A 19,066-nucleotide genomic window follows, 5' to 3' on the forward strand; every position below is an offset into this window, starting at 1 on the left:
AAGGATTACCTGTACTTTATTTATTTATCTATTTTTTAAAAGAGCCGAATTCTTCATCATGCATATTTAAATGGAGGCTGTACTACCATTTTTCTGAGATGGTTTTATTTAGGTTCCCATTTCTGGGCAACGGTTGATCTTGATAATCTAAACGTGGCCTTTCCAATTCCGAGATCCTCTGAAAAATCACACCTCTAAATCCTAGAAGATAAAATCGGAATTCTGCAAGGAATCAGAGGCCGCTGGAATTGTCTCCCACGTTCCTTTTATTTGTTTCTTTTAAAACATTTTTTAGCCCGCACTTCTATCCAAAAAGAAAAAGAAAAAAGCCATGCCAATCTCTAGCACACAAAGTACTTCTGTAAAAGGCCTTCTGATAAACTCGGTGTGTAAAATGCCTGCCTCTGGTTAACTTTTGATGCTGTTTTTAACACATTTAATTATACCTAGATTTTTTTTAAAAAAAAAAAAACCTCGAACATGTGAAATGTGGCAACCGGCTCCTGTAGAGACAAAGGCAAGATAAATTACCTCTCAAAATAAAAGGTGAAAATAAGAAGTTGTCTTTTCTGTCATAACACAACAAGGGAGCATTCAACGTAGGAAGCTTTAAAGGGCAGGGAGGGTTGGAAAAATAAGATTTCCCCATATATAAGCTGAATCTTTTTTTTTCTATTTCTTTTCTCTTCTATATTCTCTTCTGTTCTATTCTATTCTATGTTCTGTTCTCTTCTGCTCTCTTCCCCTCCCCTCCCCTCCCCTCCCCTCCATTCCCTTCTATTCTATTCTATTCTATTTCTTATTCTATTCTCTTCTATTCTCTTCTTCCGTATTCTATTGTATTCTATGTTCTCTTCTCTTCTGCTCCCCTTCCCTCCCCTCCCCTCTCCTCCCCTCAATTCCATTCCATTCCATTCCATTCCCTTCTATTCTATTCTATTCTATTCTATTCTATTCTATTCTATTCTATTCTATTCTATTCTATTTCTTATTCTCTTCTATTCTATTCTATTCTTTCGTATTCTATTGTATTCTATTCTATGTTCTCTTCTCCTCCTTTCCTTCCTTCCCTCCCTCCCTCCCTCCATTCCATTCCATTCCATTCCATTCCATTCCATTCCATTCCATTCTATTCTATTCTATTTCTTATTCTCTTCTCTTCTCTTCTCTTCTTTCGTATTCTCTTGTATTCTATTCTATGTTCTCTTCTCCTCCTTTCCCTTCCCCTTCCCTCCCCTCCCCTCCCCTCCATTCCATTCCATTCCATTCCCTTCTATTCTATTCTATTCTATTTCTTATTCTCTTCTCTTCTCTTCTCTTCTTTCGTATTTTATTGTATTCTATTCTATGTTCTCTTCTCCTCCTTTCCTTCCCTTCCCTCCTCCCTCCATTCCATTCCATTCCATTCCATTCCTTCTATTCTCTTCTCTTCTATTTCTTATTCTATTCTCTTCTATTCTCTTCTTCCGTATTCTATTGTATTCTATGTTCTCTCTCTTCTGCTCCCTTCCTCCCTCCCTCTCCTCCCCTCAATTCCATTCCATTCCCTTCTATTCTATTCTATTCTATTCTATTTCTTATTCTCTTCTCTTCTCTTCTATTCTTTTGTATTCTATTGTATTCTATTCTATGTTCTCTTCTCCTCCTTTCCCTTCCCCTTCCCACCCCTCCCCTCCCCTCCATTCCATTCCATTCCATTCCCTTCTATTCTATTCTATTCTATTTCTTATTCTATTCTCTTCTATTCTCTTCTTCCGTATTCTATTGTATTCTATGTTCTCTTCTCTTCTGCTCCCCTTCCCTCCCCTCCCCTCTCCTCCCCTCAATTCCATTCCATTCCATTCCATTCCCTTCTATTCTATTCTATTCTATTCTATTCTATTCTATTCTATTCTATTTCTTATTCTCTTCTCTTCTCTTCTTTCGTATTCTATTGTATTCTATTCTATGTTCTCTTCTCCTCCTTTCCCTTCCCTTTCCCTCCCCTCCCCTCCCCTCCATTCCATTCCATTCCATTCTATTCTATTCTATTTCTTATTCTCTTCTATTTCTTATTCTATTCTTCTATTTTCCGCCCATAAATAGGTAGAACAACTGTGGCAAGGAAGATCGTAGGATGGGCCAAAACTCACAAAACAAGTGTCTCGCTTAACGACAGAAATTTTAGACTCAGTTGTGATCGTAAATCGAGGACGACTGTAAAAAAATATTTTTTTAAAAAATATGTTAGAAAACAACGCTTAGATTCACTTCTTGTTTCTGAGGATGAGAAATAACCTTGTTTAAAGGTAGCATCTTCAAGATGACCCTTTTAGCTTTTAGCTCATGCAGTCACATGTGAAGGCTAAATGGATTTCAGGAGCAGATTAATTATCCATAGCTGCCGTTGATTAATTAGCTTAGGCTGCAATCCAGCTAAAATATGCGGTTATGTAATTGTATTTTTACCTCTCCTCTCCCCTCCTCCCCCCAGACATTTGCAATGGCAAAAGGAGATAAAATGTGTTAACTTGTATCATATTTAACTGTGGCCGTGTTACAGGAATGTACAACACACAAGGGCTGCATGGACACAACATTTATTAGTTTTAGCTTTGGGTTGTGGCTCTTGTTGCTTTTGATGGCTTTGTGTGTCGTGCAATCTCAGCTCTTTGATTTAGTTGAGATATTAAACATATTAAGTATATATATTGTATTGATATATATTAAAGAATTTGTTGTAGTTAGTTGCGAAGTCGTGTCCGACCCATCGCGACCCCATGGACAACATTCCTCCAGGCCTTCCTGTCCTCTACCATCCTCTGGAGTCCATTTAAACTCAACGCCAACTGCTTCAGTGACTCCATCCAGCCACCTCGTTCTCTATCGTCCTCTTCTTCTTTTGCCCTCCATTGTTCCCAGCATTAGGCTCTTCTCCAGTGAGTCCTTCCTTCTCATTAAGTGGCCAAAGTATTTGAGTTTCATCTTCAGGATCTGGCCTTCTAAAGAGCAGTCAGGGTTGATCTCCTCTAGGACTGACCGGTTGGATCGCCTTGCAGTCCAAGGGACTCGCAGGATTCTTCTCCAGCACCAGAGTTCAAAGGCCTCCATACTTTGGCGCTCAGCCTTCCTTATGGTCCAACTTTCACAGCCATACATTGCAACTGGGAACACCATCGCCTTGACTATACTCACTTTTGTTGTCAGGGTGATGTCTATGCTTTTTAATATGCTGTCTAGATTTACCATAGCTTTCCTCCCCAGGAGCAAGCGTCTTTTAATTTCTTGGCTGCAGTCCCCATCTGCGGTGATCTTGGAGCCCAGGAAAATAAATTCTACCTCCATTTCTTCCCCATCTACCTGCCAGGAATTGAGAGGGCCGGATGCCATGATCTTAGTTTTCTTAATGTTGAGTTTCAAGCCAACTTTTGCACTCTCCTCCTTCACCCGCATCAAGAGGCTTTTTAGTTCCTCTTCACTTTCTGCCATTAGAGTGGTATCATCTTCATATCTGAGGTTGTTGATATTTCTCCCGGCAATCTTAACTGCAATTTTTGATTCATCCAGACCCGCTTATACATTAAAGTATATTACGTGTATATATTATATTGATATCATCAATTGTGTTGTAAATGTTGTACCTTGATGAACGTATCTTTTCTTTTATGTACATTGAGAGCATATGCACCAAGACAAATTCCTTGTGTGTCCAATCACACTTGGCCAATAAAAAATTCTATTCTATTCTATATGTATTAACTATATTAAGTGTATATATTACATTGATATGTATATTAAGCCTATTAGGTGTGTGTGTATATATATAAATATTAATACATAAGTACTGTATATATATATAATAATATATCAAGTGTATTAAGATTATACAGCAGATTCTGCAAATCTAGAAAAGTGCCTGATTCAATATCCAGGCAAAGTGCCTGCTTCTGAATAGAGCCTCTATATGCCAATTTAAAAATATTAAGCAGAATTTAAATAAAAATGGGATACAAGCCATAACAGAGACAAACCCTACACTTAGATGGTGTTCTGGTAAGCAAATTGCCAAGGACTTGACTGTTTCACATGGCGATTTATTTTTTAAAAGTTTTGTTTTTAAAAGTGCAGTTTCAGGTGACTTCCAATCGTCTCCAGAATTACAGAAACTCCAAATATTATTAGGTTAAGTCTAAAGGTAAAGGTAAAGGTTTTCCTTGCACATATGTGCTAGTCGTTGCCGACTCTAGGGGGGCGGTGCTCATCTCCGTTTCAAAGCCAAAGAGCCAGCGCTGTCCGAAGACGTCTCCGTGGTCATGTGGCCGGCATGACTCAACGCCAAAGGCGCACGGAACGCTGTTACCTTCCCACCAAAGGTGGTCCCTATTTTTTCTACTTGCACTTTTTACGTGCTTTCGAAACTGCTAGGTTGGCAGAAGCTGGGACAAGTAACGGGAGCTCACCCCGTTAAACGGCAGCACTAGGGATTCGAACCGCCGAGCTGCCGACCTTTCGAACGACAAGCTCAACGTCCTAGCCCCTGAGCCACCGCGTCCCTTATAGGTTAAGTCTAAAGAAAGTCTAAAATCATCATAAGCTGATTTGAGTTCTTGCTCAAATTTAAACTTGGGTAATAAGATTCTTCAGACATACAGGTAAACCTTGATTCATAACTGTTCATTTAGTGACGGTTTGAAGTTAAATGGCCCTGAAAAAAGTGACTTGTGACCGTTTTTCATACTTAACGACTGTTGTAGCATCCCTGCCATCACTTGATCAAAATTCAGGCGTTTGGCCACTGACTCATATTTATGAAGGTTGCAGTGTCCTGGGTCATGTTTGATCCCCTTTTGCGCCTTCTGACAAGCAAAGTCAATGTGGCAGCTAGATTCACTTAGCAACCGTGTGACTCATTTAGCAACTGCAGTGGTTCACTTAACAACTGTGCAAAAAAAGGTCGTAAAATGAGCCAAAGCTTACTTGATAACTGTCTTGCTTTCACAATGGAAACTTTGGAGTTAATTGTGGTCGTAAGTTGAGGACTGGAAAAAGTGCAAAGAAGAGCAACTCAGATGATTAATGGTCTGGAGACTAAAACTTTGGATTTGGGTTTAGCTAGTCTAAAAAAAAGAAGGGCTAGGAGGCAGTGGTGAAATTCAAATTTTTTCACTACTGGTTCTGGGAGCATGGCTTGGTGGGCGTGGTGTAGCTTGGTGGGCATGGCAGGGGAAGGATTTTTCAAAATCTCCATTCCCACCCTACTTTGGGGCCAGCCAGAAGTGGTATTTGCCGGTTCTCCGAACTACTCAAAATTTCCGGTTCTTCAGAACCTGTCAGGACCTGCTGGATTTCACCCCTGCTAGGAGGGACATGATCAGTCACATTCATCAAAGGAGCAATTTTGCGGGTTGTAGAGATCACTCCCCTCCGGCTGCTGTGGGTAACCCTGGGAAACAGCCTTGAGAGAGATATGTCTGGAATGTGCTCCTGTGTTTGGCTCCCGTACTGCTTTGCCGTTTTCCCATCTCCCTTGCCTATGGCAACTCGAGAGCAGACCCGGGATGCTTTGCGAGTTGACACATTAAGCACTAAAAAAATGTAAACGATAGAAAATCAATAAAACTTTTTTTTTTAATTTTATTTTAAAAAAATAAAAGTCCTCTTAATTTTGGAGAAATTTCTTATTTTTCCAGTGTGGCTCAGTTCCATGATCCCATATCTATCTCGGTGGCTTCTAAGAAACGAAATTTAAAAGATTTCCAAACATTACAGTTTGCACTCCAAATACCGTCTTATGCAATAGTGTTGAAAAGGCCACAAAATATTTTTAGCTACAAAACAACTGGTCTGCTTTAGAAAAGAAAAGAACAACACGATCCCAGGCCCCCTTGACTAGTAGTAATTGTTTAGCTAGCTTAACCCCGCTGCCAGCTGTCTAAGCGGGGGTGACATTTGGGGAAGGGGGTGAGGGTAAAATAAGACCCAGCCAATACAATCTGACCTTAATAACTGATGGAGACAAAAGTCCAGAAAAGGTCAGCCAGATGGACTGAGTTTCCGCCACTGAGGAGGCTAGAAGCAGATAGATGGGAGTCTTTAAATATGTAGTGTTTGGAAACTTGGACTTTTTCATGCAAGAAGTCTTGAATAAGATTCCATTTTTGCAGGCGGTGGGGTCCTTGGTGCTCTCTGAGTTTGTGTCGTGTCCCACTCCTCCGCTGACGGCTGGGTCCGGGAAATCCGAATCAGGCTTGCCTCTGCAGCTCTGCCCAAAGTCCTAGCAAAGTCCTCAGAGCAGGCAGGAGACCAGTAAGTGACTTCAGCAAGATAAGTTTGACTTTTGCCTGACTCAGAGACTGCCAGAAAGTAGATCCTTTATATAGGCCATGGGGTGTGGCTCCATGACTCAGCACTTATCCAGGCCTGCCCCTCCCTTCCCTCTGTTGCCTCCGCCTATCCAATCTTCTGATGCGAGGATCACTCCAATCAGCTGTTCTTGGGAGTAAACCCTCCTCAGGCTCACCTGCTGTGGAGGAGGGGGAGGGGTCTAGCTGCTCCGTTTGCCTGGGCATGGAGTCAGGGCTGGGGCAGGGAGATTCTCCTTCTTCTGCAGTTTGTGGGGGCATGGAGCCAGGACTTGGGCCGGAAGGCATACATTCCTCAGTGTTGGGGAGCAGGTAAGAAGGCCCCGGCTGCTCTGAGGGCGGGCAAGACACAACAGTTTGGTTGTTTGCTTGCCGACGTTTCATGGCCCAACTAGGTAACATCATCAGTGCTAGGTTTTCTGGTCCAACCCCCTGTTCTTTACCATTTCAGACAAATGGTTGTCCAGTCAAGAAGGTTCCTTCTTAAAAACCTTCAGGGATGGAGCATCCACCCATTCCCACCCTGACATCTTTCTTTCTATGCTTGTGGCCCCTTTTCTCTCTCCACTCCCCCACCCCCACCGCCCTGACGTCTCCATCGTAGACGGCAGGGATCTGTAGGGGATCTTGTCAATCTAATTGATTACTGCGCAGTTCACCCGCTGGACGGCAAGCGACACGGCCTGGAATGGAACAAATCTGAATGTATCACGCCTTCCCGCTGGGTCAAACTGGGACGCCCTCCTCTGACAGTGATTTATATATTTGCTGCACCCCCTCCTCGAGGAAATCATTTCCATCAGTGAGACCCCTGCCGGGAGGGCCCCCACTCTGCACCACCGCGAGGGAGGGAGGGGATCAAGCTTGCCACAAAACTGATGCACTGAACTGGAGAATAGAAGGGAAGGGAGGAGAGGAGAATAGAAGGGAAGGGAGGAGAGGAGAGGAGAAGGGGAGGGGAAGAAGAGAAGAGAAGAGAAGAGAAGAATGGAAGGGGAGGGGAGGGGAGGAGAAGAGAAGAGAAGAGAAGAATGGAAGGGGAGGAGAAGAGAAGTGAAGAGAAAAGAAAAGAAGAATGGGAGGGGAGGAGAAGAGAAAGAGAAGAATGGAAGGGAGGAGAAGGGAGAGAAGAAGAATGGAAGGGAGGAGAAGGGAAGAGAAGAGAAGAGAATGGAAGGGAGGAGAAGGAAGAGAAGAGAATGGAAGGAGGAGAAGAGAAGAGAAGAGAAGAATGGAAGGAGAAGAGAAGAGAAGTGAAGAGAAAAGAAAAGAAGAATGGAAGGGGAGGAGAAGAGAAGAAGAGAAGAATGGAAGGGGAGGAGAAGAGAAGAATGGGAGGAAGAGAAGAGAAAGAAGAATGGTAGGGGAGGAGAAGGGAGAGAAGAGAAGAATGGAAGGGGAGGAGAAGGGAAGGGAAGAGAAGAGAAGAGAATGGAAGGAGAGGAGAGGAGAAGGGAAGAGAAGAATGGAAGGGGAGGGGAAGAGAAGAGAAGAATGGAAGGGGAGGAGAAGGGAAAAGAAGAGAAGAGAAGAATGGAAGGGAGGAGAGGAAGAGAAGAGAAGAATGAGAGGAGAAGGAAGAGAAGAATGGGAGGGAGGGAAGAGAAGAGAAGAAGGAAGGGGAGAAGGAAGAGAAGAGAAGAATGGAAGGAAGAGAAGGAAGAGAAGAGAAGAATGGGAGGGGAGGAGAAGAGAAGAGAAGAGAAGTGAAGAGAAAAAAAGAATGGAAGGGGAGGAGAAGAGAAGAGAAGAGAAGAATGGGAGGGGAAGAGAAGAGAAGAGAAGAATGGAAGGGAAGAGAAGAGAAGAGAAGAGAAGAATGGAAGGGGAGGAGAAGGGAAGAGAAAAGAAGGGGAGGGGAGGAGAGGAGAGGAGAGGAGAAGGGAAGAGAAGAGAAGAATACAGTATACAATTACAATACTATAAATCTGTTCTGACCCAGCTCTGAAAACACGACAAACCCGCTGAAGTGAACTCAAAGATTCCTTTAATTAGGAGTGTCAGCAGCCCAGGCAAAAAGTTTCTCTCTCACCGCAGGCTAACTAGTCTGTCCAGCCATTTGTCCGCCACATATTATTAAGTTTGTGCTAGGGTGGGGCTTAGCTAGCAGCGGTAACTCTTCCTTCCCAAGGACCTGCCCATAAATTCCCGCTGCTCTCCTCTCCTCTGCCTTCTGCGCATCCACGCGTCAGGCAGTGGACCCAGCTGTTCCTCCTCTTCCTCATCAGCCACCTCCAGACCTGGGGGCTGTTAAGTCTCCATCTCAGGGCTGATGGACAGCCCAGGCTCCGCCTCTGTCTCTGACAGCTCCACCCTCTTCCCCCTCGGCACTCCCAGGTTGCCTTGATGCTGACCCCGACTCCCATACCTCCTCCTCCTCCTCTTCTGATTCGGTTGCCGGAGGGGCTGGCGGCTGACGGGCCACAATAAAATGTCAATAAAATGTCTTATGACTGAGAACACAGGAGAATTTTCTTTTATTTGAATTTATATCCCGCCCTTCTCCGAAGACTCAGGGCGGCTTACACTGTGTTAAGCAATAGTCTTCATCCATTTGTATATTATATACAAAGTCAGCTTAATTGCCCCCAACAATCTGGGTCCTCATTTTACCTACCTTATAAAGGATGGAAGGCTGAGTCAACCTTGGGCCTGGTGGGACTCGAACCTGCAGTAATTGCAAGCAGCTGCTGTTAATAACAGACTGTCTTACCAGTCTGAGCCACCAGAGGCCCCTGTGGGGTATTTGAAGTAACACCTTTTAATAACTTTATTGTCATTGTACATATATACACAGTATACCCATACAACGAAATTCACTTAACGCCCAAAGACAAGGCCCAACACATATAACAATCCCCAAACACACCCCTAAATTCCCCACCCCTAAATGCCAACAGAATACCTGCATCACTAGTCCTCTACTTAATGACCCAATAACTTAGCCCAAAAGTTCTGTTGCTAAGTGAGAAACGTCTTCAGTGACTTTTGTCCGGTTTTACGGCCTTTGCCCCCCCTCCGTCAGTAAGTGGATCACTGCAGTGGTGAAGTTAGTCACACTGTGTGCTACTACGCCGACGACACGGTGAAGTCAATCCGGTTTCCCCCACTGACTGCTCGTCAGAAGGTCGCAAAAATGGATCCCGTGATCCCGTGACCCTGCAACGGTCATAAATACAAGCCAGAGGCCAATTTTGATCGCATGACGACGGGGATCCTGCAAGGGTCGTAAGTGTGGAAAATGGTCCTAAGTCACTTTTTCTCAGTGCCGTCGTAACTTCAAACAACCACTCAGCGAACGTTTGTCAGTCAAGGACCTGCTCTGTGTCCTCTCAACTCGGATGCTTTCCCCAAAGTGCCTTTGACAACTGTCAAAGCGCCCTCCGAACATCGTGATCCGTGTGCAAAACGCCGGGTAGTGACACACATGCACACCCCCACCCGGAGATACCTCCACGATGCCTTTTAACAGGCGGGCGAGAAGAATCGATTCCTGTCACTCACCAGTCCATCTGCAGGAACAGGATTATGGATCCGGGGCCTTTTGCCAGCACTTTAATCTTAAAATCAATGCGGAGACAGAAGCTGGTTTAGGGAAAGGTAACCGAGCGGGCGTCACTTTGATGAGGTTTTGAAACTTCAAATGCAGAGGGGGTCAGAGGTCACTGTCTCTGTGATTGGGGAGGGGGCAGAGGGAGAAGGGCGACTCACCTGTCACACCTGATAGGATGCTCCCTCCGAGGACTTGGAGTCAACATAGAAAGCCAGTTGCCAAAACTTATTTACTTACTTACTTTCTCTCTTTCCTTCCTTCCGTCTTTCTCTCTCTTCCTCTCTCCTTTCTTTCTCTCTCTCTCTTTCTCTTCTTTCTCTCTCTCTCTCTCTCTCTCTCTTTCTTTCTTTCCTTCCTTTTTTCACTCTTTCCTTTCTTTCTTTCCTTCCTTCTTTCTCTCTCTCTCTCTTTCTCTTTCCTTCCTTCTTTCTCTCTCTCTCTTTCTCTTCTTTCTCTCTCTCTTTCTTTCTTTTTCCCTTTCTTTCTCTCTCTCTCTCTCTCTTTCTTTCTTTCCTTCCTTCTTTCTCTCTCTCTCTTTCTCTTTCCTTTTTTCCTTCGCTTCTTTCCTTTCTTTCTTTCCTTCCTTCTTTCTCTCTCTCTTTCTCTTTCCTTCCTTTCTTCTTTCTCTCTCTCTCTTTCTCTTCTTTCTCTCTCTCTCTCTCTTTCCTTCTTTCTTTTTCCTTTTTTTTCCTCTCTCTCTCTTTCTTTCCTTCCTTCTTTCTCTCTCTCTCTCTCTCTTCCTTTCTTTCTTCCTTCTTTCTCTTTCTTCCTTCCTTCTCTCTCTCTCTCTCTTTCTCTTTCCTTTCTTTCTTTCTTTCTTCCTTCCTTTCTTTCTTCTCTTCCTTCCTTCTTTCTCTCTCTCTCTTTCTCTTCTTTCTCTCTCTCTTTCTTTCTTTTTCCCTTTCTTTCTCTCTCTCTCTCTCTCTTTCTTTCTTTCCTTCCTTCTTTCTCTCTCTCTCTTTCTCTTTCCTTTTTTCCTTCGCTTCTTTCCTTTCTTTCTTTCCTTCCTTCTTTCTCTCTCTCTTTCTCTTTCCTTCCTTTCTTCTTTCTCTCTCTTTCTTCTTTCTCTCTCTCTCTCTCTTTCCTTCTTTCTTTCCTTTTTCCTCTCTCTCTTTCTTTCTTTCCTTCCTTCTCTCTCTCTCTCTTCTCTTTCCTTTTTCTTCGCTTCTTTCCTTTCTTTCCTTCCTTCTCTCTCTTTCTCTTTCCTTTCTTTCTTTCTTTCTCTTTCCTTCCTTTTTTCTTTCTCTTTCTCTTCTTTCTCTCTCTCTCTCTCTTTCTTTCTTTCTCTCTTTCCTTCCTTTTTTTACTTTCTTTCCTTCCTTTTTTCTTTCTCTCTCTTTCTTTCTCTCTTTCCTTCCTTCCTTCTTTCTCTCTCTTTCTTTCTCTCTTTCCTTTCTTCTTTCTTTCTTTTACTTTCTTTCTCTTTCCTTCCTTCTTTCTCTCTCTCTCTCTCTTTCTTTCCTTCCTTCCCTCTCTCTCTCTCTTTCTTTCTTTCCAAAACTTTTTTATTGGTTTATCCAAATATAAACTAGAAAGAGAAATTCAAAATGGTCAGAGAAAACTAGGAACATCTGTAGCCATTCATCTTTGGTGGGAATCAAAATATCCTTCCATTTTTGTGAGGTAAAATAGCCTTCCTGCCGTCAACATATATATATATATAAAAGATCAGCATTCCAATTTTTATTTCCCCCAAGCCAAAACTGCTTTGTCCTTGAGCAGGTAGTCCTCAACTGACAACCGTTTCTTGGGTGATCCTTCAAAATGACCACGATACTGAAAAAAAGACATTTTATGACCAGTCGTAACGACGGTTGCAGCATCCTCACAGTTACATGATCAGAAATCGGGGTGGGTGAACAACCCTCATGTCCTTACGATGGTTCAGCTCCCTTCCCCAAAAAAGCAAACGTCAACGGGAGAAGCTGAATTGAGTTCATGACCTCGCGATTCGCTTAACAACCGCAGGGATTCACTTAACAACGGGGGCAAGAAAGGTCGTAAAATGGAGCAAAGCTCACTTCCCAAAGGTCTCACTTGACGACAGAAACTGCAGGCTCAGTTGTGGTCGTAAGTCGAGGACTGCCTGCATTGGCCTCGGTTCGCTTGTTCGCGTGTTTCAACTCTGCTCGGGAACAGCTTGAAAAATGGCTTTCTACGGTTATCTACGGGATCGCCTTCTGCCACCGTTTGCCTCCCACCGACTCGTGCGCTCCCATAGGGAGGGCCTCCTCAGGGTGCCGTCAGCCAGACAATGTCGGCTGGCGACCCCCAGGGGGAGGGCCTTCTCTGTGGCTCCGTTTTCGCTGGCAGAGGATTGCAGGAGGCCATCCTAACCGAAAAGGGAGATTGAGAGCCCGTTTCTGCTGGCAGAGCACTCGGACCACCACAGGCACACCTCACACGAGTGACGTCAAGCTGGCCACAGCCCCCCTGGCCACGCCACCCCCAAGGTCAAACACAACCCTAATGCTGCCCTCAATGAAAGCAAGTTTGACCCCCACCACCACGGTATAGATTCATTGTATATGAGCTACAAAATCCATACAACCACTAGATGGCAGCAAAGCGTCAAGATTTTCTATACTCTTGGTTGCCCTCTGGCTGTTTTATTCAAAACCGCAGTCCTGTTCTCACAGTACCTAAACCAGGGGTGGGCAATTAATTTTTATCAGGGGCCGCATGAGAAGCCTGAATTGTGTCAGAGGGCCACCAACTTTCTTTCATTGTAAAATACTTAAATTAAATATTTTGAATAGCTGGTACTGATAATCAGAAGAATAAAGCACTCTGTAAATATGTATATTAGGTTATGTGAAACTGTGGTCTATTGGTTAAATAAGAAAAACAATTATTGAACCAGTGCAATTTATTTTTTATGGTGTTTATGATTGGCCTCACGCGGGCCGGACAGGGACGTACAAAGGGCCGGATGTGGCCCGCGGGCCTTAATTTGCCCAGGTCTGACCTAAACAAATGGCACCAGGAAAAAGAAGAAGAAAAACAAGGATGAGACTAAGATACAGTGGTGAAAACCTACCCTCTGGAACGAGCTTCCCCCAGGACTTCGTCAACTTCCTGATCTCCGGACCTTCCGCCACGAGCTGAAGACGTACTTATTCTTCCGCGCAGGACCGGCATAGAATTAGTATTAGTATTTGTAATTTTAAATGGGGTTTTATGGTTTTATGTATTTTAATTTAGGGGCCAAATTTCATAAGTTTTTTAGCATTGTTTTTATTTGTATTGTATCCCTTGATTGTTGATTGTTGATTGTTGATTTTATCTGGCTGTGCACTGCCCTGAGTCCTTTGGGAGAAGGGCGGTATAAAAATTAAATAATAATAATAATAATAATAATAATAATAATAATAATAATAATAATAATAATAATAATAATGATTATTATTTTCTTCACTCACGGATTTTTCTTCTTATCCTCAGAGCACAGTCATTGTGGAAAAAACCGTCCAGGACCTCATGAATCTGATGCACGACTTAAGCGCCTACTCAGACCAGTTCCTGAACATGGTATGCGTCAAACTCCAGGAATACAAGGACACCTGCAGTGGGGCTTACAGGTACAACTATGGAGCTTCTCGGGTCATCCAGGCCACGGTGGTTCTGAAGATGCTTTTTTCTTCTTTTTTCTTTCAAAAGACACTTGGATTTCCTTTGTTTTTCCTTGGAAGTCCTTTCGCTCCTCATCCGAGAAGCTGCTTCTTCCGTTCTGACTGCGTGATGTCATTCCCTCACCATTCAGTCAGAACCGATGAAGCTTCTTGGGTGAGGAACGAAAGGTCTTCCAACGAACAACAAAGAAAGTCCAGGTGCCTTTTGGAGGAAAAAAAATTTGAGATTTAACAGGTATGACTTAGTGGAATGTGGTGTGAATGGGCACCCTCTTCCAAATAAGAGTGCTTTAGCTTTAGAGAACAGTCCGATAAGAGTGGGCGTAGCCCAGAGCTGCATAATGGATGGAGAAACAGATTCAGAAGGGACCCTCCCTAGCTTCTCAGGTTATAAAGGAGGCAGGGGGAAGATTTGTACTTTCAGGCATATAAGTTTTCGTTAATGTAGCTTTAGAGAACAGTCCGATAAGAGAGGGCGTAGCCCAGAGCTGCATAATGGATGGAGAAACAGATTCAGAAGGGACCCTCCCTAGTTTCTCAGGTTATAAAGGAGGCAGGGGGAAGATTTGAACTTTCAGGCATATAAGTTTTCGTTAATGTAGCTTTAGAGAACAGTCCGATAAGAGAGGGCATAGCCCAGAGCTGCATAATGGATGGAGAAACAGATTCAGAAGGGACCCTCCCTAGTTTCTCAGGTTATAAAGGAGGCAGGGGGAAGATTTGAACTTTCAGGCATATAAGTTTTCGTTAATGTAGCTTTAGAGAACAGTCCGATAAGAGTGGGCGTAGCCCAGAGCTGCATAATGGATGGAGAAACAGATTCAGAAGGGACCCTCCCTAGTTTCTCAGGTTATAAAGGAGGCAGGGGGAAGATTTGTACTTTCAGGCATATAAGTTTTCGTTAATGTAGCTTTAGAGAACAGTCCGATAAGAGAGAGCGTAGCCCAGAGCTGCATAATGGATGGAGAAACTGATTCAGAATGGACCCTCCCTAGTTTCTCAGGTTATAAAGGAGGCAGGGGGAAGATTTGTACTTTCAGGCATATAAGTTTTCGTTAATGTAGCTTTAGAGAACAGTCCGATAAGAGAGAGCGTAGCCCAGAGCTGCATAATGGATGGAGAAACTGATTCAGAATGGACCCTCCCTAGTTTCTCAGGTTATAAAGGAGGCAGGGGGAAGATTTGTACTTTCAAGCATATAAGTTTTCGTTAATGTAGCTTTAGAGAACAGTCCGATAAGAGTGGGCGTAGCCCAGAGCTGCATAATGGATGGAGAAAAAGATTCAGAAGGGACCCTCCCTAGCTTCTCAGGTTATAAAGGAGGGCAGGGGGAAGATTTGTACTTTCAGACTTGCAAGATTTAGTTAATGCAGCCTTACAGTAAGGTACAAATTGGCTCATCTCCTTGTGTTCTCCCTGGTGTACCTGTGTGGGCCGACACAAAGGAACAGATTTATCTGTGTTTTGGAGTTTTCTCCCCTCGAGATAAAAGGAGTGGATGTAGCTTGATCTTTCGTTCAAAAGAACACATAAAACACAATACTGGAAAGATTTCTAAGAATCAAGCACTGCCTCTTCACTGCTTGTAAAATTATAGGAAGAATAGGAGTGAAATAGGAGTCGTGGTTGCCATAATTTTGTTTTCTTTGAGCCAATAAAAGAGCTCGGCACACACATTGAACTAACCTCTAACATAGCCCTGAACAGAAATGCCTACGCTAATAAATTCCATTTAAGTGTAAAAGCTGACGGTAAATTAATACACTAGTTCTCTGATCAACCTTTTTAGGGAAATAAATTGCTCTAGGCTTCAGTAAGCTGTCTTTTTTTATGCGTTTTAAAGTTTACACAATTTTCTAATTATCATCTGAATACACGGAAAAACAATTGGACTGTCTCCCCACACGATTTGTTGTTCAAGACAGCTTTTCCTTTCATACCATTTTCAATTTTGCATTTGGCGCTTGGCCTATCTCAGGCTTGATAGTTTAGGAAACGGGAAAACACATTGTGCTCACAGCTGGTATTCGGAACGGTTCGGGAAACGGTTCGGGAAAACCAGGAGCAGAAATTGCACTTGGGCCCGCCCCCACCACCCCCCCCCGCCGCCCCCGCCGCCCCGGCTTTAAAAGGTAAAAGTTCCCCTCGCACATATGCGCTAATCGTTCCCGACTCTAGGGGGCGGTGCTCATCTCCGTTTCAAAGCCGAGGAGCCAGTGCTGTCCGAAGACGTCTCCGTGGTCATGTGGCCAGCATGACTCAACGCCAAAGGCACATGGAACGCTGTTATCTTCCCACCAGAAGTGGTCCCTATTTTTCTACTTGCATGGTTTTTTTTACGTGCTTTCGAACTGCTAGATTGACAGAAGCTGGGACAAGTCATGGGAGCTCACCCCATTATGCAGCACTAGGGATTCGAACCGCTGAATCGACTAGCTCAGCGTCCTAGCCTTTCGATCGACTAGCTCAGCGTCCTAGCCCCTTGAGCCACCGCGTCCTGCCTCGGCTCTATGCTGTCCTATTTAGGCACATTTTTCAGGCTGGGCTATGCGCGGAAGGCCTGCGCGTGAGCAAAGTACATGCGCGGAAGGCCGGGCGCCTACACGGAGGGCAGGTAGTAACAAAATGTGAAACCCACCACTGATTGTGCCAGAGAGCGGTGAAGGTGGAAACGAGCTCAGGGAGGATCAGTGGCATTTGAAAAACCAAACAATGCCATGTTTCTTCACTAGTTTCAAATAATCTTGAATGAGGAGAATAGCGTCAGGTGCAAAGAATTGGGATTGGGACCACACGATTCCCTTATAACAAGCTTTGTCGAAATGGTCCTAAAATGGGGGCACGAGTCGCTGAATAGCTGTCTTGCTTAGCAACAGTAAATTTGGGGCTTAATTATGGTCGTAAATTGAGGACTACCTGCAATACTTGGCCAAACCAGCTTTGTTCTTCTAAACTGTCCTCTGGTTCTTTTTTTAAAAAATTATTTTAGGAGCATCGTCCAGTCGGACGACAAGATGGTGATCAGCGCATCTTGGGCCAAGGACGACGACATCACCAGACTCTTGAAGTCTCTTCCCAACTGGAGCAACATGGCCCAGCCCAAGCAGTTGAGGCCTAAAAGAGAGGAAGAAGAAGACTTCGTCAGGTGGGTCCTTGCTTAGAGCCGCGGATGTAAATGGCTGTTTAATATGGACTCCATCTTCTTAATGGTGGGCCATGAAACAAGGAACAAACAAGGAGTCCACAAAGTCAGGAACAAGGTAGTGGGTCCACAAAATCAGGAAGAAGCAAGCAATCCTGCAAACTGCACACCAAACTCTACCAATTCAGCGTTTGTTCCTGACAAACGCCCCTTCCCACAGTGTCTCCTTAAATCTCAGGCCCCAGGTGTGCCTCGTGAAGAGATGTCGGGTCGGCCTGCGCTGTTCCTGCCTTCTCTCCGCTCTCCATGCTCGAGGATCAGGAGGCAGCAGTTGTTGCTCATCACCTGAGCTCTTGTCGTTCCTCGTGTCCACTACTTGCCCTCTCTTGGTCATCCTGCCCCCCGTTCCGCCCTGCTGATAAGCCGTCCCAATCCTGAGGGGGCCCTGGGCTGCCTCGGCCTGCTCCTCCCCACATTCCTCCGAAGCCAACGAAGCCTCCCCCCCTTTTTTTTAATTTGAATTTGTATCCCGCCCTTCTCCAAAGACTCAGGGCGGCTTACATTGTGTCAAGCAATAGTCTTCATCCATTTGTATATTATATACAAAGTCAACTTATTGCCCCCAACAATCTGGGTCCTCATTTTACCCACCTTATAAAGGATGGAAGGCTGAGTCAACCTTGGGCCTGGTGGGACTTGAACTTGCAGTAATTGCAAGCAGCTGTGTTAATAACAGACAGACTTAGTCTGCTGAGCCACCAGAGGCCCCCTTGATCTCCGTTGGCTCCAGCTCCTCCTCCTCCACAGATTCAGGTTCCCATGGGGGCACGACAGCCTTGCTGTTCTCTCAAAACGAAGATAAATGTCTGCACTTCCAGGTGGTACCCTTTCCATTGTTCCACCGTACTTTGCCGGGAAGTTACGAGGCATTGTAAATCATTATTTATTTATTTATTTTATTAGATTTCTAGACCGCCCTTCTCCCGAAGGACTCAGGGCGGTGTACAACCAAGATAAAAATAAACAATGTACAATTAAAAGTAAATTAAAAAACTTATTATACAGTTTAAACACCTCCCTCCCTCGTAGGCACAAATCTACTCGCCTGTGTATCAATCTTTACTGTGAAATAGCTTGAAAACTTTTAACACACTTTATCCCCTTGCTTTCGAATCCATCTAATCAAAACACATGTGAAATTAACACGTTTTTATCGCGGAGGTCGATTATTCCCCAGCATTTGTAGACCGGTGAAATTTGGGCTGAACCGCTAAACGTTTTTCTTTGAGGGTTGCTTCCTAACGGGCCTGACTTTAGCAGATGACTCAATTGGGAGCATCTTGACCGCTGGATCAATTTTCTCCACTTGCGTGGTCCAGCTGCTGACCTCTTCCTCCCCCCGCGATACCTGGGAAAGCTTCTTGGATGCTACTAAGCTCTTTTAGAAGTCCCTGGTGATGGATGAGAGGCTGGTTATTACCGCTTACCGGACTCCATTAGGAAAATTATGTTAGGGGATTCCTAGCCTTTCCATATCATCTGGAGCCAACCTGGTGTAGGGTTAAAATTGATTGATCAGACTTCCCTTCCCCCTGTAGAAGAACATCATGCCTTTTTTTTTTATTATTTGCATTTATATCCCGCCCTTCTCCGAAGATTCAGGGCGGCTTACATTGTGTCAAGCAATAGTCTTCATCCATTTGTATATTATATACAAAGTCAACTTTATTGCCCCCAACAATCTGGGTCCTCATTTTACCTACCTTATAAAGGATGGAAGGCTGAGTCAACCTTGGGCCTGGTGGGACTAGAACCTGCAGTAATTGCAAGCAGCTGCTGTTAATAACAGACTGTCTTAGCAGTCTGAGCCACCAGAGGCCTGTTTTTGAAACATAGCTAGGATCCAATCAGAGTCGGTCACCGGGGACCAAAGGTTTCTTCTTCCAAGCTTTCGGGCTCGTACTTCGCTCCAGGGGTGAAATCTAATTTTTTTTGCTACCGGTTCTGTGGGCGTGACTTGGTGGGAGGGTCATGTGATTGGGTGGGCGTGGCTATGTGACTGGGGGATCAAAAGAAAGACAGAAACTCACTAGCAATGTCCTGCTGGAGCAGGGTTGGGCTAGATGACCTCCAGGTCCCTTCTAGCCCTGGATTATCCTCTGAAGCTGCGTCTAGTGCCAGGTTTGTACTCCTCCCTTCCTCTCCTCCTTCCTTCCTTCCTTCCTTCCTTCCTTCCTTCCTTCCTTCCTTCCTTCCTTCCTTCTTTCCCTTGTTTCTTTCTCTCTCTCTCTCTCTCTCAAAAACTACACACACACCCCAATGTTTTTTTGGCTAGCACCCAGCTGAGCTTATTGTGGAAACAGTATATACCATATTTTTTGGAGTATAAGACGCACCT

General features: G+C 44.4%; 1 protein-coding gene across 2 annotated transcripts in view; it reads left to right on the plus strand.

Annotated features, from left to right (window-relative positions):
- The window catches only part of EXOC4 (exocyst complex component 4), a 410,015-nt gene that overhangs the window by 338,337 nt on the left and 52,612 nt on the right, over nt 1–19,066 (plus strand). For both annotated transcript variants that reach the window (XM_058191473.1, XM_058191474.1), the window contains exons 12-13: nt 13,339–13,475; nt 16,516–16,671. In XM_058191473.1, the coding sequence (XP_058047456.1) occupies nt 13,339–13,475; nt 16,516–16,671 (293 nt within the window). The remainder of the gene's footprint in view (nt 1–13,338; nt 13,476–16,515; nt 16,672–19,066) is intronic.

This window comes from Ahaetulla prasina, chromosome 7 (genome assembly GCF_028640845.1).
Source record: "Ahaetulla prasina isolate Xishuangbanna chromosome 7, ASM2864084v1, whole genome shotgun sequence".
Taxonomy (NCBI): domain Eukaryota; kingdom Metazoa; phylum Chordata; class Lepidosauria; order Squamata; family Colubridae; genus Ahaetulla; species Ahaetulla prasina.